The 26,704-nt window shown below is 49.1% G+C and overlaps 1 protein-coding gene across 2 annotated transcripts; it reads right to left on the minus strand.

Moving 5' to 3' along the window:
* Positions 1 to 25,687, minus strand: ALG6 (ALG6 alpha-1,3-glucosyltransferase). Of its 2 annotated transcripts, none has more exons than XM_040407631.1 (14): positions 25,560 to 25,687; positions 21,892 to 21,976; positions 20,201 to 20,290; positions 18,222 to 18,310; positions 16,467 to 16,549; positions 15,930 to 15,994; positions 14,936 to 15,121; positions 11,430 to 11,565; positions 9,229 to 9,314; positions 8,861 to 8,945; positions 7,039 to 7,109; positions 2,536 to 2,604; positions 2,152 to 2,350; positions 1 to 320 (listed from the first exon to the last, which is right to left on the minus strand). In XM_040407631.1, exons 1-14 carry the CDS (start codon positions 25,636 to 25,638, stop codon positions 123 to 125), a joined length of 1,521 nt encoding a protein of 506 aa, XP_040263565.1. In that variant the 5' UTR covers positions 25,639 to 25,687; the 3' UTR covers positions 1 to 122. The 2 variants fall into 2 exon arrangements, with proteins under 2 accessions (XP_040263565.1, XP_040263566.1); XM_040407632.1 differs by having other exon boundaries at positions 21,903 to 21,976; positions 25,560 to 25,627.
* Between the last annotated feature and the right edge of the window lie 1,017 nt (positions 25,688 to 26,704).

Raw genomic sequence — 26,704 nt, forward strand, 5'->3', positions numbered from 1 at the left:
TGGTGACAAATTATCAAACCGTATAAAAAAATAAAAAAAAGTAAAAAAAATAAGATTTTTTGGTCCGTGGGTGTGATAGACACCCAATTCTTTTTATGACAAAGTGGAAAAAGAATAAAAAATTACGACATTTTTTTCTTGCTTCTCCTCTCCACGTTATCCCACAGGTAAATGGTATTGAAGTAGAATAAGAACATCAGGAAGTGAATGCAGGAAACGGCAGATATCAGGACAGGAAAGAGGTCGGGGAGTGCAGGGGGCGGAGCCAGGGCACAGCTCGCGGCGGTCAACGCTGCCATCGTCAGCACGGACGAGAAGAACTGCAACGACAGGGTGTTTTATCAGAGTTAAGAATACGCTGCTAACTAGATGACAAACGAGTTTGCAGCCCGGGGGGGGGGGGAGTGAAGGGGTTAAACCGGCAGCATTTACACATCGCCCATAGTTTTAGCACTCAGGAGGCAGATTTAGCCGTCTCATGTGCCGTTCTCCGGTGACCGGCAAGCATTTCACACATCATCCAAGAAGCATTTCAGGGGCCAAGATGATTTACTGAAGCATCTCGTCTTGTAAGATCACTGGATCTTAAGACGCCGCGGGGAGGTTTTAAAATACAAGGAAACTGTGGAGTCAATGGCAAATGATATGTAATAATCCGAGTGTCGATACGTGAGGCGGGCTACAAGCTAACAATCAATGCAGATGATCAAAGGTCAACAACGCCACATATTAGACCTTCCAGGGCGATTAGCTCTGCAGCGCTGGGGGTCACAAGGCCAATTCCACCCAGGTCACAGATACACCGAGTTTAGATGTTCTCTAATGCCCGCCCGCGGAGATCCAGATGGTGTAGGGCAGGGATGGCCAACTTGTGGCTCTCCAGCTGTTGCAAAACTACAACTCCCAGCATGCCCAGACAGCCTACAGCAGGGCATGCTGGAGAGCCGCAGGTTGGCCAGCCCTGGTGTAGGGAGCCTTCCTGGTAAGAGTATGGAAACTAGCTCTCCTCCAGAAGGAAGCACACTGTCTCACTAGTGCCACCTGTAGGTGAAACACGTCTAGGGATTATCAGCCAGTTGTACACAGCCCAGTTTTGGAGTTTTTGCTCCTCGTCAGTACAGAATAGGGTTCTGGTTGGCTGGGGGCGAGATGGCGCATGACTTGGAAGGTACTGGTGCTCCCTGCGGAGATCCTGCTGGTCTACAAGAGATATACAAAACGGGACAGCACTGCATGGTCCTATGCTATGTGGTGTAGGTACATGGTGGGGGGCTCTGTACTGGGCGATGCTGCAGTAATGGAGTTTGCTTAGCGGACAGTCTCATCCACAGGCCCCAATGCTATGGGCTTCATGTGAGATAATGGCTGCGCCCCTCCACGGCCATTGCACACAGACATAATTATGGTGGACTAAGGCTCACCATAGACATTAGGTTTCTGTCAGCAGATTCCACCATATGGGGCCCGACAGCTGATGAGGAAGACTGCGGTTGTTGGAGAGATCACGAGACTCCATCCTCTAACAGATCTGACAGTAAACTGCCACGTACATCAATGATTATAACTGAGGTCACGAAACCGCAGCAGAGACGAGCATGCGATATAATGTACGGGGCTCGTATGCACTGACTTGTGACTGGGAGAAGGGGCCACAGCAAACATCTCTGATGTGCCAAAATATTTAAAAGGAGAGTCATCTTTTATTTTTTTTAATTAAAAATCTTCCATTTTGCACCTACAGCTCCTAAGCAGATCCATGTTTCCATGGCTACAGACTACAAATAAACTCTGTGCAGTCGGATTCTGTTCTCATGCACTAATCGTTTCCTCCTCTGCTTCCTTCTGCAAGATATGTAGAGGAAAGCTCAGAGGGAGTGGAGTAACCCACGACTGCAGGGGCAGCCTACGCCGGGACTGTCTGTAACCATGGAAACATGGGTCAGGATTGAAGCGGCGGACAAAAAATGGAGGGTTTCTAATTAAAAAAGTAGTCGTTCCTTTTTAAAGGTGTGGTCAAATCAGAGATGTGCCTGCTGTGCCCCCTTCTACTACATGTCCACTTGCAGGTCTGCATGGAAGCTGTATACACAAAACGGCATGAGACTGTTAATCTATGGAGGCCCATCGGAGGACACAACCGGGTTTACGTACCAGCATCTTTACCAGTGTTTCGTGAAGTCTAAACCAAGGAATGTATCTTCGTATAGACGCGCAAAATGGCTTCATCTTCAGGGAATCTTCAGATGTCTTCTGGTGAAACGACAAGGCGGCGGCGCTCACCAGGACGAAGATCAGAGTAGTGACCACGTACGCCATCACCAACCCATCTTTCTGCAGGAGCGGCAGCATGCTGTGAAGGGGGAGGGAGTCAGACCTCGGGGGGACGCGAGGGTGCCTTCACACGTTGCAGAGTTTGTGGCAATCCGTGTGCTTGCTGACCCATTCAAATGAATGGAACAGATTTCCTGCCACAAAATCTGCCACGTGTGAAGGCGCCCTGAATGTGACTGATTCATGTCAGAAATGAGAATTTACCTGAAAGTCGATGTCAGCAGATACCAGGTGGTCATCAGAGGAAGCTCACTGAGGAGTAGACAGGCCGGCCTGTAATACAGAGATACCGCTGGGTCATCGACTGGCGCTGGTCCCGGGTGACCCCTCACCTCACCCTCAGCCAGGCTATCATTAGCGATGGGGCCTATATGCAAACAGTGCCGGCTTTATCTGTATGGGACCTCCGGCCTGGGCGACAGATGCCCTTACCAGCTACTGCGGAGTCAAGAAAGGTGGCCGCCACCTATCAGACCAGTATGGCATATGATGCGTACCCCCCCCCAAAAAAATTGAAGAACAAACTCACATAGCTCTGGGAAAGCAGAGTGACAACTTCTAAAGCTGGTGGGGGGGGGGGGGGGGGGCAGTGTCACCCAGCTTTCCCAGACCATGAGTGGAAGATCTGAAATACAGTATATTTCTGCATAAATTCTCCATCTAGGAGTCTAGGAAAAGTTGGGTGAGCAAGTGCTACAAGGTCAGCTATATGGTGTGTCACCCAACTTTCCCAAGTTCAGATAAGACTAGGAAATGGCTGAATAGGATATTAAAAGCTTTTTTTTGTTTTTCCAGAAACAGCGCCACTCTCGTCCACGGGTGATAGCAGGTATTGCATGATGCCTCAATTGTTGGCGCTGGAGTCTTGCAGCGCTGGGGTCCTAGGTTCAAATCCGACCAAGGACATCATCTGCATGGAGCTTGTAGGTTCTCCCCGTGTTTCATACTGATAGGGAACCTAGATTGCGAGCTCCACTGGGGACAGCAATAGATGACAATGTCTGTAAATGGCTGCAGAATATGTCAGTGCTATATAAACTAAATGAATTCAGGTGAACAGAGCCGAGCCGGGATACAACATAGACTCTGAGGCGCTGGAAGAAAGCAGCCATGTTTAAATTCACTTTTGCGACGTGCTTCTGCGTCATGCTGGCACTTGTAGTCCCACAGCAGTTTGAAAGCTACAGGTTACTAAGAAACCTCAGGTTCATTTCCTCAACAAAACAAAGGCAGGTGTCACTTCCTCCTGTTATCTGTGTGCGAGGGGCTCTTTTGAGGTCGTCTTTTGTGGCCGCCTCGCTTGTGAAGTGCTGTGTAAACAGGGCGATGCGAGGCTCGTTACAGACAATTACTGGAGAATTACCAGAGATTAAGCCGTTCACATCTCATTGACAACAAGTCAATGAAACTCCGCAGTGGTCTGCAAGAAAACCCACCGCTGCCGCCGCGCACATCCTCACGCTGCTCATTTCAATAACAAACCTCTGAAAGGAGTGGAAAAATATTTGCAGAGCAGGTTTCCCATGAAATGCAATGGGACCCCCTCCTCCCGGGAAGGGCTGGGGGCTCGGACCTGTAAACAGGTAACCTGCACTATATACAAAGCACTGGCACTGTATGTCGGTCGTGTATGGGGCTGGGGGCTCGGACCAGGTAACCCGCACTATATACAAAGCACTGGCACTGTATGTCGGTCGTGTATGGGGCTGGGGGCTCGGACCAGGTAACCCGCACTATATACAAAGCACTGGCACTGTATGTCGGTCGTGTATGGCGCTGGGGGCTCGGACCAGATAACCCGCACTATATACAAAGCACTGGCACTGTATGTCGGTCGTGTATGGCGCTGGGGGCTCGGACCAGGTAACCCGCACTATATACAAAGCACTGGCACTGTATGTCGGTCGTGTATGGCGCTGGGGGCTCAGACCAGATAACCCGCACTATATACAAAGCACTGGCACTGTATGTCGGTCGTGTATGGGGCTGGGGGCTCGGACCAGGTAACCCGCACTATATACAAAGCACTGGCACTGTATGTCGGTCGTGTATGGCGCTGGGGGCTCGGACCAGATAACCCGCACTATATACAAAGCACTGGCACTGTATGTCGGTCGTGTATGGCGCTGGGGGCTCGGACCAGGTAACCCGCACTATATACAAAGCACTGGCACTGTATGTCGGTCGTGTATGGCGCTGGGGGCTCGGACCAGATAGTCCCGCACTATATACAAAGCACTGGCACTGTATGTCGGTCGTGTATGGGGCTGGGGGCTCGGACCAGGTAACCCGCACTATATACAAAGCACTGGCACTGTATGTCGGTCGTGTATGGCGCTGGGGGCTCGGACCAGGTAACCCGCACTATATACAAAGCACTGGCACTGTATGTCGGTCGTGTATGGCGCTGGGGGCTCGGACCAGATAACCCGCACTATATACAAAGCACTGGCACTGTATGTCGGTCGTGTATGGCGCTGGGGGCTCGGACCAGATAACCCGCACTATATACAAAGCACTGGCACTGTATGTCGGTCGTGTATGGCGCTGGGGGCTCGGACCAGATAACCCGCACTATATACAAAGCACTGGCACTGTATGTCGGTCGTGTATGGCGCTGGGGGCTCGGACCAGATAACCCGCACTATATACAAAGCACTGGCACTGTATGTCGGTCGTGTATGGGGCTGGGGGCTCGGACCAGGTAACCCGCACTATATACAAAGCACTGGCACTGTATGTCGGTCGTGTATGGCGCTGGGGGCTCGGACCAGGTAACCCGCACTATATACAAAGCACTGGCACTGTATGTCGGTCGTGTATGGCGCTGGGGGCTCGGACCAGATAACCCGCACTATATACAAAGCACTGGCACTGTATGTCGGTCGTGTATGGCGCTGGGGGCTCGGACCAGATAACCCGCACTATATACAAAGCACTGGCACTGTATGTCGGTCGTGTATGGCGCTGGGGGCTCGGACCAGATAACCCGCACTATATACAAAGCACTGGCACTGTATGTCGGTCGTGTATGGCGCTGGGGGCTCGGACCAGGTAACCCGCACTATATACAAAGCACTGGCACTGTATGTCGGTCGTGTATGGCGCTGGGGGCTCGGACCAGGTAACCCGCACTATATACAAAGCACTGGCACTGTATGTCGGTCGTGTATGGGGCTGGGGGCTCGGACCAGGTAACCCGCACTATATACAAAGCACTGGCACTGTATGTCGGTCGTGTATGGGGCTGGAGGCTCGGACCAGGTAACCCGCACTATATACAAAGCACTGGCACTGTATGTCGGTCGTGTATGGGGCTGGAGGCTCGGACCAGGTAACCCGCACTATATACAAAGCACTGGCACTGTATGTCGGTCGTGTATGGGGCTGGGGGCTCGGACCAGGTAACCCGCACTATATACAAAGCACTGGCACTGTATGTCGGTCGTGTATGGCGCTGGGGGCTCGGACCAGGTAACCCGCACTATATACAAAGCACTGGCACTGTATGTCGGTCGTGTATGGGGCTGGGGGCTCGGACCAGGTAACCCACACTATATACAAAGCACTGGCACTGTATGTCGGTCGTGTATGGCGCTGGGGGCTCGGACCAGGTAACCCGCACTATATACAAAGCACTGGCACTGTATGTCGGTCGTGTATGGGGCTGGGGGCTCGGACCAGGTAACCCGCACTATATACAAAGCACTGGCACTGTATGTCGATCGTGTATGGGGCTGGGGGCTCGGACCAGGTAACCCGCACTATATACAAAGCACTGGCACTGTATGTCGGTCGTGTATGGCGCTGGGGGCTCGGACCAGGTAACCCGCACTATATACAAAGCACTGGCACTGTATGTCGGTCGTGTATGGGGCTGGTCATTTGCTTTCTGAGTGCAGATAATGAAAATCTTACAAGATGTAAGAAAGCGGTGAAGAGCGGTCAGTGCCAGGCAGCAGCTCAAACAGCCCCAGCAAAGGCATCGCACCTGTACGGTACACACAAATGTAAAAAAGGACGAGCTCACTGATCAAAGACTGAGGCCCAGTAGGTATCTGGCGTTAAAAACGGAGTGCCAAAGATCAGCGGCACTGCTTGTGTCTACACTGAGCAGGAGGCACCGCTGATCGCCTCCTCTTAAAGGGGCCTAATCAGATATCTACTTATATAGTAAAAATTCTTTAATCAGCATCAGATACTTGCCGGATTATCAGATATTCTGCTTCTATCACTTTATAATTTGTGTTAGGCCTCATGAACACGACCGTTGTTGGGGTCCGCATCTGAGCCGCAGTTTTTGCGGCTCGGGTGCAGACCCATTCACTTCAATGGGGCCGTTGCTCCGTTCCATGGCCCCGCAAAAAAATATAGCATGTCCTATTCTTGTCCGTTTTGTGGACAAGAATAGGCATTTCTACAATGGGCCGCCCATTCTGTTCCGCAAATTGCGGAAGGCACACGAGCGGCTTTCTGTTTTTTGCGGATCTGCAGTTTGCGGACCACAAAAAACAGAACGGTCGTGTGCATGAGGCCTTACACTGTTTCCACAACTCCGTCAACTGCAGATTCCGTCAACTGTAGTAAAGTCCGCTCGGCTGTATTTGTAACCCTGGGCACCGCTTACAAGGGTTATTCCGATCGCAGACATGAAATGGGGATAACCCTTTAAAGATGGGCAGATTCATTAGAGGAGAGAATACTTACAATGACACCAGGAGGATGGATTTCTCATGGACTTGAAAGGAGAACAAGAAAAATGATAAAGCGCAGTTCACCTTAACAGAAAAACAAAACAAACAATAATGTAAAGAGTTATGGTACAGGGTTGGGGCGATCCCTCAGCTATGGAACGGGGGAAGGGGGTGTGACCCCTCAGCTATGGAACGGGGGAAGGGGGTGTGACCCCTCAGCTATGGAACGGGGGAAGGGGGTGTGACGCCTCAGCTATGGAACAGGGTTGGGGCGATCCCTCTGCTATGGGACGGGGGTTGTGATAACTCAGCTATGGGGGGGGGGGGGGAGTGATCCCTCAACTATGGAACAGGGTTGGGGCGATCCCTCTGCTATGGGACGGGGGTTGTGATGCCTCAGCTATGGGGGGGGGGGGGGGGGGGAGTGATCCCTCAACTATGGAACAGGGTTGGGGCGATCCCTCAGTTATGGGATGGGGGTTGTGATCCCTCAGCTATGGAACAGGGGAAGGGGGTGTGACCCCTCAGCTATGGAACAGGGTTGGGGCGATCCCTCAGCTATGGAACGGGGGAAGGGGGTGTGACCTCTCAGCTATGGAACAGGGTTGGGGCAATCCCTCAGCTATGGAACGGGGGAAGGGGGTGTGACCCCCCAGCTATGGTACAGGGTTTGGGCGATCCCTCTGCTATGGGACGGGGGTTGTGATCCCTCAGCTTTGGGAGGGGGGGGGGGGGGAGTGATCCCTCAACTATGGAACAGGGTTGGGGCGATCCCTCAGTTATGGGATGGGGGGTGATCCCTCAGCTTTGGAACAGAGTTTGGGCGATCCCTCCGCTATGGAACAGGGGTTGTGATCCCTCAGCTATTCAGCTATGGGATGGGGGGGGGGAGTGATCCCTCAACTATGGAACAGGGTTGGGCAATCCCTCAGTTATGGAACAGGGTTGGGCAATCCCTCAGTTATGGAACAGGGTTGGGGCGATCCCTCAGTTATGGAACAGGGTTGGGGCGATCCCTCAGCTATGGAACAGGGTTGGGGCGATCCCTCAGCTATGGAACGGGGGAAGGGGGTGTGACCCCTCAGCTATGGTACGGGGGAAGGGGGTGTGACCCCTCAGCTATAGAACAGGGTTGGGGCAATTCCTCAACTATGGAACAGGGTTGGGGTGATCCCTCAGTTATGGGATGGGGGGGGTGATCCCTCAGCTTTGGAACAGTTTGGGCGATCCCTCCGCTATGGGGGGGGGGGGGGGGAAGTGATCCCTCAGCTATGGAACAGGGTTGGTGCAATCCCTCCGCTATGGGACGGGGGTTGTGATCCCTCAGCTATGGGGGGGGGGGGAAAGGGAGTGATCCCTCAACTATGGAACAGGGTTGGGGCGATCCCTCAGTTATGGGATGGGGGGTGATCCCTCAGCTTTGGAACAGAGTTTGGGCGATCCCTCAGCTATGGGACAGGGTTGGGTCGATCCCTCAACTATGGGACGGGGGTTGTGATCCCTTAGCTATTCAGCTATGGGACGGGGTGATCACTCAGCTATGGGATTATAACTATTTTTTTTTTAAAGCGCCAGTAATTCCACTGTACATCAAGAGGGTTACACATACATGATATACAAATACGATAAACATAAAACTATTAACAAACCTGGGAGGGAGAGGATCCTGCCCATGAGAGCTTACAATCTACATGATGGAGGGGGTGATCCTTCAGCTATGGGATGGACGGGTGATCCTTCAGCTATGGGATGGAGGGGTGATCCCTTAGTTATGGGATGAAGGGGCGATCCCTTATGGGATGGAGGGGTGCTCCTTATAGGAGATAGATACTTACCAACGTGAGTTTAAACCCGCTGATAGTCGGGTGAGCAGTAAGCTTGACACAGGACGGGAGCACGCCCAGCACGGTACACGCAAAACTAAAGAGCAAATGAATGAAGAAATAAGAAAACAAATAGAAACATTTGTAGTAACATTTCTCGCTTCAGGACCGTATTCACATGCGCCAGACATTTCCTGAAAATCGGTTCCATCTGAATGGGCTTACTCTGTCGTCAAACCCGTGGAATTCTGCAAGCCCATTCACATGAAACCCCTGTAACGACACGAGTGTGTGTGCGCATTATAGTGCATCAGATTTGCGATAAGTTTGTGAACCCTCTGGCGTTGTCCTGCACGTCTACTGATTTCATGCAGATTTACCTGAGATGTAGTTGAGCCTGCGGAGAGAGAACGCCCTTGATCTTGTACAGGACGCTGAGGCTGCACCAAACATTGGCAACTTTATCCTGAAAGAAAAGCGAAAAAGTATCAACGTTTATAAAAAAAACACAACAAATGTAACTAGATCGGATATAGATTCTATAAAGGCGGGGCTGTCAAACCATCTCATGAATATTCATGAAATCAGGGCAGGTGCCACCATTACTCCAGTATACTCCAGTGTAAGGCCGTGTAACCCAACCTGTGGCTCTCCAGCTGTTGGGAGTTGGAGTTGTCGCAACTACAGAAGAGAGCCATCTCTGGGCATGCTGGGAGTTGTAGTCTTCAAAAAAAAGGCCACAGCTTGGGGAACAGTCTGGGTATAACAGATACATAGGGAGTCATTTACTATACTGAAATGCTCCTAAATTAGCCGTATTCCAGTCGCAGGTGGCGGTGCAACAGTTAGTTGTGCTGCTATCTGCGACTTCGTCCCGCTCACACCAGGTCTAGGATCGTGGGCGGTGAAGGCGACGGGCCGGCAGACCTGTCTCATTCATCATTTTCTGCGCTTGTTTAGGCGTAGAAAATGGTCTAAATGTAAGCCAGCCAGGGAGCCGTCTTACATTTAGAAGCGGCGGTGGATCCGCGGACGTTATGGAGAGGCCGGCACTTCTACGTGACTCCGGCGGATCCACCGCCAGCACAGGGCCTTATTAAGACTGGCGTTTTAGACGGCGTTTGCGCCCCATAGTTTTATGCATATTCCAGGGCTGGAGGAGGTAGAGCATGAAACAAGGATCCTCTCTGGTGTTCTTTGCCCCCCTTCCCCCGCCCTGTGTCATGCTCCGCCCCTTTGGGCTCTGCACTAGGCATATCACATTTTATCAGTTTGGCCCGGGGTGTTAAGTTAAGCATTTTTTTAACCCCCCCCCCCCCCCCCCCCCCCCCCCCGGCACATCCACAGTGACCGCCCATGCGCAGCCGCTTCTTATCGTCCTTGGGACTGGTGGGAGCCTGCGCAGTCAGACCTCCCACAACGACTTTCACGGCACAGACCTGGAAAAATGCTTTAAGCTCTATCTTATCGCCACAGTTTGTTCACTCTATTGCTCCCTGTTATCAGCCAAGTGCAATCCCAGCCCTTTAATGTGAAACGTCTCCAGTGCCGACGCTGCTGACTTTCGGGTGTAATGACCCTTTAAAAAGGTTAATAATAATGATGTATTTATGGCGACTTATTAGAGATTTGTGCTGGACTTTTAGCACTTTCAGACAGCCGGCAGTGACAGGGTTAACAGGTCATAAATCAGGAGCGGTAAAGACATTAACAGTTGTGCTAGGATCACTTTCACAATTACATTCGTAACCACAGCAATCATGTCAGCGACACTCATCCGGCGGGCAGCTGCCAATTCACAGCTGTGCAGACGCGGGGCAGGGAACCGCCGGACTCTGCTATACGGCCGCTCGCAGGGGGTGCTATGGGCTGCAACACTACATCAATCTGCATTCTCATGTAATATTCAGATAGATACGAGTTAGAATAGACAGATATGGACTAGATAGATTCCTTTAATCTGGCATTAATGGGACCAATCGCCTTGGATTAGTACATGCCGGATTATGGGAATCCACACTGCAGTTATATACAGGGGTGTAAATCCACCCATCAGCCGTTTTTACAGCCGCCGCGTCCTCCCCTCCCTATCAACCCCTGTCCCTTTACAACCCTGACAAGAGAAAGCAGATTTGCAGCCAAGACGGAAAAGGAAAAAAAATAAAAATAATGAAATTGCAAATCAATTTTTCTGGAAAATAATAGCAGCATTAAAGCAGCAGAATGATTCCGATAAAAAATAATTATGGCTTTAAAAGGCAAACAATTAGCATAGCGCATTACAGGCCTAAGACAAGCGAGCGGGTAATGGCTGCTGCGTTTACGAGGCTGCCCTGGCACGCGCGGTTACTGTGGAATCCATCTCACTGAGTGGCTTTAATGAGGCCATAAGCAGAATCTGCTGGCACAGGACTCAGCGCCAGGGGTTAAACACTCAGCTGAGGGCTGGCGAGTGAGATCTGAAGGGCCAGGGCCACTTATTACTAGACCCCCCCCTGGGGGGCCCTGCAGCAGAGTCCCTATAGGTCAGCGGTAACTGGTCCTAGTGTATGTGAGACAGAACAGAGAACACTTCACTGACCTCAAAGAGTCCACGGCCCACGGGGAAAAGTCTTCTGAGGACTTGGAGGATTTGTTCAATGTCTGTCAAGAAAGGGATCCAACAGAGGCTGAAGGCGGCAATTACCGTCACCCCGATCTTCAGCAGCAGAAGGAGCCTGGCAAGAGAGAGGGTGGCCTGTCACCGATCAGTCACAGGAGCCTTCAGGTGACAAAACACAACGCAGTGTCAGGATTAAGTGGACGAGGAACAGTCCAAGATGCGTTTTGGGACATTTATGAAAATTAAGCCGGGGAGAGGAGGGGGATCTGAGGGTCCCGCAGGCAAGACGCTGGAAGGCTCCGAATGACATTAACTTTAATGTGGATCCATTAGGTTCTCAGGGGCCACACAGCAACTGCTGAGGAACCGACAACCGCACAGAAAATATATCTTTTTTTATTTATTCATTTTTTTAGATAGGGTACACTGGAATTTGGAAATCAGTAAAGGAATTTTAAAAAATACTAAAAATAAATAAATATAAAAATGTGAAAAATGATCTTACGTACAACTAGGCAAACAAAGGCCCTGTAAGAACCTTAAGACCTCAGGACGCTATGCAAACAATAGCGGACAATGCTCGGGGTGCAAAAGCAAGATTTTCAAAGGGGGATTCTGAATTACATTGTACATACCGAGAGGCAATATCCCCTCCAAGCATTTGTAGCTATACAGCAGCCCAGTATATGGGCCACATAGCATCAAGGTCTAGCACAATGAAGGCTTTTGACTACATCACAGGTGGTCTAGGGTAGTGAAAGGGTTAATGTATATGCCTGATGGTCTATGGCAGTAAAGGGGTAAATGTTAGATGTAAGGCAGTGAGAGAGTTTAACGTAAATATTCATGGTGGTCTAGAGCAGCCGAAGGGTTAATGTCAGCATTCCGGGTGGTCTAGGTCAGTGAAAGGATAACCTCAGTATACCTGGTGGTCTAGGACATCGAGAGGGTTAAAGGGGTTGCCCAGGTAGCTGTGTTGTGTGTGGTATTACAGCGCACCCTCACTGAATCCAGTGGAGCTGAACTGCAATGCCGGGCTCAACCCTTGGACAGGCGTGGGGTTGTTTTTGTAAGGAAGCAGCCATGTTCTTCTAATCATGAAGAAACCCTTTAATTCCTGTAGCTATGGTGGTCTTGGACAGTGTAATGGTTAATGTAAGGATCCCTAGTGGTGTAATTTACAATGCGGTTCTGATCAGAGGTCTGTTTCGGGGGGGGGGGGGCATTCACATTGGGGATCTGATCTGAGGTCTGATTGGGGGTATTATGAACATTAGGGGTCTGACTGTGGCTCTGAGCTGAGGTCTGAGGAAAAAAACATTTTTTTCTTATTTTCCTCCTAGGTGCGTCTTATAGTGTGAGAAATGCCTGTGCACTCACTTACCCCAAGCCAGTACATAGGTGCAGATATGTACTCTTTTACCTCCAACATGTATATCACCACAGCCTGTATATAGGTGCAGCTGTGTGATCACTTACCCCTAGCCTGTACATAAAGGCAGTTGTGTGATCACTTACCCCCAGCCTGTACATAAAGGCAGTTGTGTGATCACTTACCCCCAGCCTGTATATAGGTGCAGCTGTGTGATCACTTACCCCCACAGCCTGTATATAGGTGCAGCTGTGTGATCACTTACCCCCAGCCTGTATATAGGTGCAGCTATGTGATCACTTACCCCCAGCCTGTATATAGGTGCAGCTATGTGATCACTTACCCCCACCCTGTATATAGGTGCAGCTGTGTGATCACTTACCCCCACAGCCTGTATATAGGTACAGTTTTGCGATCACTTACCCCCAGCCTGTATATAAGAGCAGCTGTGCGATCACTTACCCCCACAGCCTGTATATAGGTACAGTTTTGCGATCACTTACCCCCAGCCTGTATATAGGTGCAGCTGTGCGATCACTTACCCCCACAGCCTGTATATAGGTGCAGCTGTGTGATCACTTACCCCCAGCCTGTATATAGGTACAGTTTTGCGATCACTTACCCCTAGCCTGTACATAAAGGCAGTTGTGTGATCACTTACCTCCAGCCTGTATATAGGTGCAGCTTTGTGATCACTTACCCCCAGCCTGTATATAGGTGCAGCTGTGTGATCACTTACCCCCAGCCTGTATATAGGTGCAGCTGTGTGATCACTTACCCCCAGCCTGTATATAGGTGCAGCTGTGTGATCACTTACCCCCACAGCCTGTATATAGGTGCAGCTGTGTGATCACTTACCCCCAGCCTGTATATAAGAGCGCTGTGCGATCACTTACCCCCACAGCCTGTATATAGGTACAGTTTTGCGATCACTTACCCCCAGCCTGTATATAAGAGCAGCTGTGCGATCACTTACCCCCACAGCCTGTATATAGGTACAGTTTTGCGATCACTTACCCCCAGCCTGTATATAAGAGCAGCTGTGCGATCACTTACCCCCACAGCCTGTATATAGGTGCAGCTGTGTGATCACTTACCCCCAGCCTGTATATAGGTACAGTTTTGCGATCACTTACCCCTAGCCTGTACATAAAGGCAGTTGTGTGATCACTTACCTCCAGCCTGTATATAGGTGCAGCTGTGTGATCACTTACCCCCAGCCTGTATATAGGTGCAGCTGTGTGATCACTTACCCCCAGCCTGTATATAGGTGCAGCTGTGTGATCACTTACCCCCAGCCTGTATATAGGTGCAGCTGTGTGATCACTTACCCCCACAGCCTGTATATAGGTGCAGCTGTGTGATCACTTACCCCCAGCCTGTATATAGGTGCAGCTGTGTGATCACTTACCCCCAGCCTGTATATAGGTGCAGCTGTGTGATCACTTACCCCCAGCCTGTATATAGGTGCAGTTATGCGATCACTTACCCCCAGCCTGTATATAGGTGCAGCTGTGTGATCACTTACCCCCAGCCTGTATATAGGTGCAGCTGTGTGATCACTTACCCCCAGTCTGTATATAAGAGCAGCTGTGCGATCATTTACCCCCAGCCTGTATATAGGTGCAGCTGTGTGATCACTTACCCCCAGCCTGTATATAGGTGCAGCTGTGTGATCACTTACCCCCAGCCTGTATATAGGTGCAGCTGTGTGATCACTTACCCCCAGCCTGTATATAGGTGCAGTTGTGTGATCACTTACCCCCAGCCTGTATATAGGTGCAGCTGTGTGATCACTTACCCCCAGCCTGTATATAGGTGCAGCTGTGTGATCACTTACCCCCAGCCTGTATATAGGTGCAGCTGTGTGATCACTTACCCCCAGCCTGTATATAGGTGCAGCTGTGTGATCACTTACCCCCAGCCTGTATATAGGTGCAGCTGTGTGATCACTTACTCCCAGCCTGTATATAGGTGCAGCTGTGCGATCACTTACCCCCAGCCTGTATATAGGTGCAGTGGTGTGATCACTTACCCCCAGTCTGTATATAGGTGCAGCTGTGCGATCACTTACCCCCAGCCTGTATATAGGTGCAGCTGTGCGATCACTTACCCCCAGCCTGTGATTCCTTGCTTGATACATTTCCCCAGGAGGAAGCAGAAGAACGGCAGCGCGTGGTAAAGCTCCATTTGTTTATAGTTAAGGGCGAGGCAAAACGCCAGCGACCCCAATGCCTCACAGCCACGCAAGAGCGCGATGATCCCCCAGAGGGCCAAACCGAGGCTGACGGAGTTGTATGTGTGTCTGTGTTAAGAGCAACATCATTATATGTCATATGAGAGCATACACAGGGGCAGCACACGCTGGCTCTTCAGCTGCTGTGGAACTACAAGTCTCAGGCTTAGTCTACCAAGGGACTGAGAACAAAACCAAAAGCTCATCACTCCAGACTTGTCTATTTTAGTAAAAACTTGCAACCCTTATGACAGACCAATTCTGGAGTCGTCTTGTCTTAAATATTCTGTTATTCCTACTGGAAATTTATGACTAGATTGACAACTGGAGAACAGACTGTGACTGACGGCTACACACTGACAATGTCACACTTTACAGGGACATGGCCCCAACAAGTAACAGCCAGCTGTCAATGTATTCATAAAATTCCAGTAGGTATAACAGGGGAATGGCACAACACAAATTAAATACGGTCGTGGAAATCCAAGGCTGACCCACAGATTTCTGCCGTGCTGGTGCCATGGTTTGCAGATGGAGGTAATAAGATAAGCTCCAATGTCATTCAATGGGTCTAAATCCAGATGCCTTTCTTCCAGGACGGTGTTCTGACAGAGGAGCAGAATACTGGAATTGTCGTATCCGGCATAGCCAAACACTGATGTGGCCTCCTGGATCTGTTGGGTTTCCAGCATGAATCCTAAAAACCTGACGAGCCCCGGCGGTGTCCAACTATGCCGGATACGGCAATGCCAGTTTTCTACTCCTCTGCTGGAACGCAGCACCGGAATGCCCTAACCCAGATGTGGACGAAGGCTGAGAGACAGGTCAGGAGGGGTGGCGGGGGGGGCTCTTTAAAAGCAAAAAAGGATATTGAAAATGTCCATAGTCTATGAGGATGAGGCCAGGATAAAGCAAAAAGCAGAACAGAAACAGCACCTAAATTGATAAAACAATAATGTATTAAAAATATGTAAAATGTTCACCAAACGACACAAAATCACAGACGTAATATAATGATAGGAGCCTTCTACAAGCCAGAACCTACAAATACTGCAGTCATGTGATCACCAGTCATGATATATACACAGGTCACTGGTATACGGGTGCAGGCGTCTATATAAAAGTGGAACGCCAAATTCTGAGCTGGTTTATATTACGTAATGGTTTGAATAGAAATTCTATATCCTATATAAATCCTATTACTATTTTAGGGCCTGAGTGGGCGGAGCATGACACCAGGGTTCCATCATTGGTGTTCTTTTGAATCCCTGTGTCGGGCTCCTCCTCCTCAGGTCTACACTAGGGTTAACACAATCAGATTTGCCCAGAGTGTTCCTTTAAGCGAATATATTGCATCAACGCATTCTCATTTTAGACGTTCAGCCCCGTGGTCAGAGTTATCACTTACCTTTCTTTTTGAGGATGGTTCTTGCAGGTGAGAGCAGTACAAGATAACTGCGGGGATGTAAATGATCAGATCTGCAACCAAAACTACAAAGATGGCGGATATTAATATTGCATATGCGTGATCTCTATACGCATCACATTACGCATGGCAGTGATTAATGGGGGAGCGCCGTCTCACAGGGCGTCACCTTAGAGGTTGTCCAGACTTTGTGGGAAACAAGTCCTTAATCAATGGGCGGTGGGAAGACGTGTCAGATGGATCCATAACTTATGAGTGATTGGCGGCAGGTTCTTCCAGTACTCGCAACACTTATAGAGTTTCGTTGCAGTAGATCCGACATAAACCCAGGGGAGGACTGAAGATAGTCACAGGGATTCACACAACATCAAAGACAATGCCTGTGTCATGCTCCACCCCCTGAGGTCCTGTACCGGATAGATCAATGAATTCCTTTTTGTATGGGTGGTCTTTTAAAGGGATTGTAGGAAAATATGGCTTCTATCTTCCATAAACAGCGCCACATCCGTCCATGGGTTGTATTTGGTATTGCAGCTCAATCAAAGAAAATGGTATTGAGCTGCGATACCTGAAACAAGCTGTCGATAGACGCGGTGCTGCTGCTAATCCTGGACAACTCTTTTAAATGGCACATTAGGGGAAATAGAACTTCCTGACATGCATTGTAGCGCTGATCTGGGTCTGCTAATAGTGAGCAGCTCCTGCCGCTACCCATCATGTGATCCGGTACGGCAGCAGTAAGCAGTATTACTGATTACAGAACTGTATACATGGCGCTGACTGAACGCAGTGTATACAGAGACAGTCTGGCTTTCCTCTTGAGGTTGGCCGTCTCTCCTGCAGAATTCTCATTATGTCTAAAGACACTGAGCTGTCCAAAAGCAGTTAAAGGGGTTCTCCAAAACCAAGAATCCATGGTCGGGGTGGTCAGGGATGGTGCCAAATTGAGAAAAAATGAGCACTCCAGTCCCAGCACCGACTCTCCACGGCTTCCAATCCTCATTAGACCAGAAGTGTGATGTGCCGTCTACATGTCCATCACCGCCTCTGGCCAGCGCTGACCTTGGTTCCTGCACACATCACTGCTGAGGCCACTGACTGCCTGGCAGCAGTGACACGCATGTAGATGGCACGTCACACTTCCGGACTACTGGAAACCAGAAGCATTACAGATGGGAACTCGACGATGGAAATGGAGTGCTCGTGACAGATGAGTCTTTTTTTTTCTGGCACGATGCCTGGACCCCTGACCATGGTTTCCCATTCTCGGAGAACCCCTTTAAGCAATTGCCTAGCATATGTACACATACTTTGGGAAGGACTGCGAGTACATTTACTGCATTATATTAGCTCATGGAGGTAGCATGAGGCCCAAACTTGTCACTCTCATCTAGGTCAAAGCCTCGGATTCTGTCACATTTGATGGAAGAAACAGCGCAGCATGCAGCAATATATTTCCTGTAAAATGGCAGACACCATGACGGAATGTGACAGACACCATTACAAATCAATGGGTCCATCAAACGCCTCAGTCATGTGACATATCTGTGGCTTTCATCATAAACTAAAGTCACTACGCAGCTGAGAACAGAGCCTGGCAAGTAAGAATCCCAACCCGTTGAATAACAGATTCAGCTCTGCTATATCAGTACAATACAAGCTAGGCCACGCCAAGGTCCACAACAGATCGGGATGCCAAGAGTCACACACAATGCTTTACTTTACAAATACACGTACCCGTTGCTCGCATGAACAGCTTGTGGTGAAGGCCCTCGTATCCTCGCGAAGAGTTCAGCGCCACCCAGTCCGGATTGATCATGTGAGCTCTACGACAAAATACGGCACAGGTGAGGGAAATTTTGATCATACACTGCTCAAAAAAATAAAGGGAACACAAAAATAACACATCCTAGATCTGAATTAATTAAATATTCTTCTGAAATACTTTGTTCTTTACATAGTTGAATGTGCTGACAACAAAATCACACAAAAATAAAAAAAATGGAAATTAAATTTTTTAACCCATGGAGGTCTGGATTTGGAGTCACACTCAAAATTAAAGTGGAAAAACACACTACAGGCTGATCCAACTTTGATGTAATGTCCTTAAAACAAGTCAAAATGAGGCTCAGTAGTGTGTGTGGCCTCCACGTGCCTGTATGACCTCCCTACAACGCCTGTGCATGCTCCTGATGAGGTGGCGGACGGTCTCCTGAGGGATCTCCTCCCAGACCTGGACTAAAGCATCTGCCAACTCCTGGACAGTCTGTGGTGCAACGTGACGTTGGTGGATAGAGCGAGACATGATGTCCCAGATGTGCTCAATTGGATTCAGGTCTGGGGAAGGGGCGGGCCAGTCCATAGCATCAATGCCTTCGTCTTGCAGGAACTGCTGACACACTCCAGCCACATGAGGCCTAGCATTGTCTTGCATTAGGAGGAACCCAGGGCCAACCGCACCAGCATATGGTCTCACAAGGGGTCTGAGGATCTCATCTCGGTACCTAATGGCAGTCAGGCAACCTCTGGCGAGCACATGGAGGGCTGTGCGGCCCTCCAAAGAAATGCCACCCCACACCATTACTGACCCAATGCCAAACCGGTCATGCTGGAGGATGTTGCAGGCAGCAGAATGTTCTCCACGGCGTCTCCAGACTCTGTCACGTCTGTCACATGTGCTCAGTGTGAACCTGCTTTCATCTGTGAAGAGCACAGGGCGCCAGTGGCGAATTTGCCAATCTTGGTGTTCTCTGGCAAATGCCAAACGTCCTGCACGGTGTTGGGCTGTAAGCACAACCCCCACCTGTGGACGTCGGGCCCTCATATCACCCTCATGGAGTCTGTTTCTGACCGTTTGAGCAGACACATGCACATTTGTGGCCTGCTGGAGGTCATTTTGCAGGGCTCTGGCAGTGCTCCTCCTGTTCCTCCTTACACAAAGGCGGAGGTAGCGGTCCTGCTGCTGGGTTGTGTCCCTCCTACGGCCTCCTCCACGTCTCCTGATGTACTGGCCTGTCTCCTGGTAGCGCCTCCATGCTCTGGACACTACGCTGACAGACACAGCAAACCTTCTTGCCACAGCTCGCATTGATGTGCCATCCTGGATAAGCTGCACTACCTGAGCCACTTGTGTGGGTTGTAGACTCCGTCTCATGCTACCACTAGAGTGAAAGCACCGCCAGCATTCAAAAGTGACCAAAACATCAGCCAGGAAGTATAGGAACTGAGAAGTGGTCTGTGGTCACCACCTGCAGAACCACTCCTTTATTGGGGGTGTCTTGCTAATTGCCTATTATTTCCACCTGTTGTCTATCCCATTTGCACAACAGCATGTGGAATTGATTGTCACTCAGTGTTGCTTCCTAAGTGGACAGTTTGATTTCACAGAAGTGTGATTGACTTGGAGTTACATTGTGTTGTTTAAGTGTTCCCTTTATTTTTTTGAGCAGTGTATTTTCAGAATTTTTTTGCTCCATCGTTCTGCATATTAATCGCTTCATGTGAACAAGATTTTTTAAAAACCCTATCAGGTTGAATTATTCTGCAATGATTGGTCAGGATTAGAGCCCTAGTCGATGATATCACTAATAGGGGTGGAGCCGTGACAACTAAAAAAACAATTGTAGTTGTCACCATAGTGAGCGGCACAGCTATTACTGTATTATATCGTGTGCGGACCTCAGGTCATGAAATAATCAGGATATGATGGTACTCACATGTAACCGCAGAGAAGACTGTGATAGGCTGTGAGAGGGGGGTAGTCGAGACCCCAGTAGAGAAGGTCATTGTCCGTGGAATTGAAGTACCTGGGTGCAAAAAAAATAAAATAAAAAGAAATAAAGCTTTACTGGAGGTTGGCACTAGTATGCCCGCTGATTGGTAACAGACCCTTCAGAAAGAGGCGACAGGTGCCCTCAGGTGTTTGGGGTCCATCAGTGTTCATGGTGAATCGGATCCCAATGAAAATGTGAACAGAGCCTAAGGATAGGTCCACGTCCACATGTGGTGTAAAAGCTGCAGATTTTCCATCCAGGATGGCGGTTAGAAAATCCACGGATTTCACCCTTTGCAATGCACAGGATGGATTCAGCTGCAAATCTGCAACAAATCTGCATCCAACACATGCGGATTTTGCTGTAGATTCATTGCAGAGAAGTTGGAGGTGTGAACAAGCACTTAGTGATATATAGCAATTAGCAGAAAAGAGTCACGTGGCTGCATCAGGGGCAACGGTTTTGATTTATCATGGCAGCCTGACCGACTGTCTAATGTTGGGTGTGCCATGACAGCAGATGTCAGGAAAGAAGGATTGAGCAAGTTGAAATCCATTTCTTTGTCCCTGCAGGAGAAAAGCCCCCACCAGCGGCTTATTCCCCTTCTCCCCATCGAGAACACGTGCATGCTCAGTCAAGCCAAGCATGCAAAAATGTGGGGAGATGGAGAAAGCATACGGCTATCAAAGGTGTATTGGTACTTTAAATGTAAGGCTACTTTCACACTAGCGTTTTAGTTTTCCGGTATTGAGATCCGTCATAGGGGCTCAATACTGGAAAAAAACGCTTTGGTTTTGTCCCCATTCATTGTCAATAGGGACAAAACTGAACTGAACAGAACAGAGATCTCCAAAATACATTCCGTTCCGTTTAGTTGCGTTCCCATACTGGAGAGCAAACCGCAACATGTTGTTCTGGAGCAAGACGCATCCGGCATGACCCCCAATGCAAGTCATGGGGGACGATACGTTTTATCGGACACAATAGAAAACGGATCCGTCCTCCATTGACTTTCAATGGAGTTCATGACAGATCCGTCTCGGCAATGTTACAGATAATACAACCAGATCCGTTCATAACGGACGCAGATGGTTGTATTATCAGTAACGGAAGCGTTTTTGCTGAACTCTGCCGGATCCAGTAAAAATGCTAGTGTGAAAGTCGCCTAAGATGTCATCCAGCACTTTACAAGAATTGGCCTATCTTCAGGATAGGTCCTCAATGTCTGATCGGTGGGGGTTGGACACCCTGCATCTCGGCCGATCAGCCCTACCCAGGCCTTGCCATCAACATGCACCATGAGCCTGGCCAAATACTAACTTGATTTGCTTTACAGAACCTTGTGCCTAAGAGCCCCAAACCCCAAGTCTGCTCAATGCCAGGCAGCTGCTCTACTAGAAGTAAGCAGAGAAACTCTTCTCTCCTGGGAAGATGGATCCCTGTGGTATTCTAGGCAATATATGGTAAGACGGGCCCGGTGGTCGTCTCACCGATACCCGATTCAGTAGGCGAGAGAGCTATTGCCTGATTTCAGACATTCAATCGTTACAACAACAGAGGCCAAAAATAGTTAAATCACATCCATTTTAGAAAAATATTAAGAAAAAGAATTTTTCTCTAAAAAGGATACAAACCATTGCTTTACCGGGAGATTGAGAGTCACCTCCTGCCAATGTCTTTGGGCTTCGTAGTCTCCAAACATAGGCGCCGTCCTGGCCCCTGTTATAGATCAAAAACGGAAAAAAAAGCAATAAATTTACTGCACGTGGAATTGTCATTTAAGCAATTTTCTTTATTCCTAACGCAATGCTTCCAAATGACAGAATTCCTGCTCAAGCCATTGCCTCCTATGACAGAGTCTAAAGTTAGGACGTAACGCGATGGGTCAAGGCGACACATTTTGGTAAGAGGGAATATGACAACGGCTTCTGACCGCCTTAATTTCTGCCTGCGGTTATTTATAGAATATCTGAAAATTCTTCCAAGATTTCCAAATTAACTCCTTCCTTCTGTGGGGCCCGCTCATCCAGTGTGGTGGTCGTCACAATGAATTGGGTGCTGTGTGGGATTTCCCCTAGAGGTACATACATTGTGCGGCATCCCATTCATGCAGTGAGAGTGTAACCTTTCTACGGCTCTCATGCCCCACCAAAGCCAGGCTAAAAATTTCAACGGCCCCGGCTGCAGCGGCAGTAAATCATGTGTCCGGGGAGTCTTGTCTTCCTGTAGAGGAGAGCGTCGGGGGCTGCACCTGTTCCACCACAACAGAGATGTCCCTTTGACCACTAAGTAAAACACGACTAATGCGATTAACCTCCAGAATAGACACTTACCACATGGACTGATACAAAGTGACTATTGCTGCAGGTATCCGACTGCAACAATGTATCAAAGCCGTAAGAGGCGTCACACGACGATATCGTGAAGGGATGGCACTGCCTCTATACAGAGGAAAACATCGGCTATTTACTCTGTGCATCAATTCCCCACCACTTGAAAGATCTCCGCTTGCTGTCATTAAAGAGGAACCTTCATTCTTAACTCTCACTCTACTGAATGAAAGGAGGCAGAGATCTTGAAAACCCTGACAGGGCGAGTCAAAAGTCTCAGGACACCCTTTTATTTCAGAAACAAAGGGGAAAATGAAATATCTGAACACCCCAGCAAGTAATGGGCGAGAAGGCCTATGTCCGGAACATGGCCATATTGGATCAAGGGTAGTGTTGAGCAAACTTGTGTTTTAAGTTCGGCGTCTAAAGTTCGGGTTATCGAAGAATCGTATTATGGATTCTGCTACCACGGACCATAACGCGATTCTTCGATAACCCGAACTTTAGACGCCGAACTTAAAACACAAGTTCGCTCAACACTAATCAAGGGCAGATTTTTCTTGTAGCAGACCAGAATCTTCTTAGAAATCAATTGTCGCCATCAGATTTGCGATATCTCTTGTGGTTCAAAAGTTATCAACACAAAAAGTTGCAGCAACAACCGGGAACGTTCCCTGTGATGCGCAGCGACTTGATGTGTTCAATGTGTTGTCCCTGGTGCTGAACACAAAAAAGTTTTAAACTTTCTGCAAATCTAATTGTAGCAGTTGATTTCTAAGAAAGTTCTGGTCTATTTTAATATGCTACAAGACCTCTTTCCCATTGATCCAATATCGTGTCTTTCAAAATGGTGGCCATGTTCCGGACATAGCCTAAAAGATAGGCTTCCTCACCCATTACTTGCTGGGGTATTCAGATATTTTTTATTTTCCCTTTTGACTTCCTGTATATTGGAAAATGATATAACTTTTCACTGTTTGCTGAAACCAGAATATGTCTGCTTGCTGCCAGTGAATGGTGCAAAATCTATGGTTTATTCCAAGAGGCTGGTGAGCAGGAGAGCTCCAGGCTACACATAGATATAAAACTGTGCAAAATCCTGGTCCACATGAGGCACCTCTGCGGGCAGGACTCCTCTCCGGGGGGTCGTCACACGGTGGCTTGAGACTGGGAACCCTCTTTAAGGGGGCATTCCGCTGGTATAAAGTGATGGCATTTCATTAGGATACACCATCACTTTATAAATGGGCAAAGTCTGACCTTTGGGACCTCCACTGATCCCGAGAACGAGGAGGATGCAGCGCTGATTTGGGGGTTGTGTCCCCTTCCATGGTCTCCCTGCACCTTGGTGCTCCTGGCTACCTGCTGTGCAGGGCCCAAATCAGCGCACGCGTGGTGGAAACCGCAGCGCAGTACAGCGCCAGCAAAGTGGATGAAATGACAAATCCCACGTACACTTTGTGGCTTGTTTCCGTGTGGAAATTGACCTGCCGTGCGGATTTCCAAAATCCGCAGCATGTCAATTATGTTTGCGGTTTTAGCAGCGGATTTCAGCCTTTTTCAATGAAGGGCAAGAACGCATCAAATACGCAAATTAGAAATTGCGGATATGGTGCAGAAACGCACATAAATCTGCACGGAAATTTGTGCCAGTTCACCTGCGTCGTTTGCAGGCACCCATAGGAATCGTTTACGGTTATTTCCATACCGCGTGCAGTTTTTGTGGCAGTACTTATTTATTTTATTTATTTCAAAAGTCTGAATGGCGTTTTTTCCATACAAAAAACGGCAGAAACAAAACACCAAAAGCTTCAATGAGCCGCATTTTGAGGGGGGAAACACCAACCACAAAAAATGCTGCTAGTCAAACACGCTTATGCCTCCTGCATTTCAATTTTACAGCAAAAAATTGCACAGAAAACTGCAAAAGTGCTGAAAAACGCCATGGAATGCCGCTGCGTGTTTTCGTCTAGCCCTGAGGCTGACCATGAACTCGCCTGTGCATGATCCCGCCGCCGCTCCACCCCCAGTCCCCGCAGGATCAGGAATCCGCTTGGTCCTGTGACCGCTGCAGCCAATAACAGCCTCAGAGGTCACAGCAGTGATTTACCATTCAAGCCGCCGTGACCTCTGAGGCCTGTGATTGGCTGCAGCGGTCACAGGACCAAGCGGATTCCTGATCCTGCGGGGACTGGGGACGAATCAGCGGCAATATCATAGACTGAGGAGTGGGGGTTTTATGTTCAGGGGGAGAGGTCCGGCCTTGGAGCCGACAACTTCTTTAAAGGGGTTCTCAGGGGCCCCTCAATCAGCTGATCAGTGGGGGTGCCCAGACTCCGACCTATCCTAAGAAGAGGCCATAAACCGTCCTGGATAACCCGCACACAGCAGATGAAAACCGTGCCGCCATACAGTTTTAACACAAATCGGCGCGGTTTTTAAACTGTTCGTGGTGCAGTTTTGCAGATAAAACCGCCATGAGCCCCTAAAACCGTGCAGCCATTAACAATCAATTCAAGAACTGCGCCAATATGCAGTGACAGCACGTCCTTGTGGTACTCGGCCACGCCAGCTGCACGTGGACGACTTCCACTTCAGACCTCTGCTTGATGTCAATGAATAGGGACATCCGCATTTACATCCAATGGCTGTAAATCTGTCCTTATGTGTCCAGCTGACTCAGGTGCAGGGCTCGTTACAGTGTATCAGCGCTTGCTCCTGTCATCATGAGCCCTGTTCCTGTGTATTCACTGACAGCAAGCAAAAGTCTTGAACAGGATGAGGAACTGACACACAAAGTCTAATAGAGAGCTGCAGAACGTTTCATTACAGGATGATCAAACTTTATTGACATAAAGGCGGACAGACAATCCCAGTCACAAGGGAATTATATACTGGTGCCCAGCATGGAGTCACTGCCCTGTATAAGAACAAGTCAGAGAACTGGGGCCAGGAGTATTAGTGAGTATTACCTGAGTACGGGTACAGGGACACAGCCCAGCGCACAGTGACAGCCAGCAGGACACTCAGCGCTGTCATAGGGCCCTCCATAGCCGCCGTACAGCTCAGCGGCTCCTACGTCACGCGCGGCGACGGCGCGTTATTTACACGTCACTGCTCTGCCCGGACTGCGCATCGTGGTTACTAAGGCAACGGCAAGAGAGGAAGGAAAACGCCATTTTTGTTTTGGGAAAAGAGATATTTTTAACGTAATAAATGCTACAACGGCCGCCTCCTGCCACAGTCTAGTGACATGGAAGATTAGCAGTGGCATGAAGCATGTTTATACACATTTGGTTAAAAAACAAACAAATAACCTTTAAAAAGGTGAATGCCCTGGACAAATATGGCGCTCACATGTCACTGTAGTCTACTTCTTGGTACCTGAGGCACTGGTAGAACCTGTTTTAGTCCTTTATAGGCTAAAGGCTACTTCTCAAAATAAAATATCTTACAGATATTGCCAGTGTATGTGTGGCAGACAGGTTGAGGGGCACTGTTACGTCTGGAGGTCGCAGGCAGCGCAGAGTCAGGATGTCCAAGACGTGACGCACGTTTTTTCACAATAAAAATTAAAAACGATGCCAATGAGAAAGAAAGGGTAGCCAGCGAGGTGCGCACCAAATGTATTAAAATGTGCAAAGTTTGGTGCATTTGTATATCTGTGACGGACAAAATCTTTGTCCTCGGTTCAGTTAATAACACGGTGTAAACTACTGGAGGCCGCTATCGCTTTTCTGGTCACTGTAAGGAAAATGAGACAAAATGGAGTCACATATATCCCATCAGTCACTTTTTTAAATTTGCATTCCTCCCCTCCAAATCTAGCAGGACAATCCTGAATTTCGTCCTTTGTCCCACGGTCCCAGAATGTCTGCTGCATGTCCCAACTTCAATTGCCTCTGCAATGCAGTTGACTACAATGGTGGAGCAGGGCGCCATCAGCTGCCTGCTACCCCCTTCACCTGCTGCCAGTGGTTTGGCGCAGGCACAATGAAGTGTCTTCATCTCTCCTGTTGCACCGTTCCATAGACAGCATAGAGCAGAAGTCTGCATGTGGGGCACAAAGGGCGTGCCACCGGTGGTGTCCCTCTTACATTTTTTATAAGTTGGGAGT

This window comes from Bufo bufo, chromosome 9 (assembly GCF_905171765.1).
Source record: "Bufo bufo chromosome 9, aBufBuf1.1, whole genome shotgun sequence".
Lineage (NCBI taxonomy): Eukaryota > Metazoa > Chordata > Amphibia > Anura > Bufonidae > Bufo > Bufo bufo.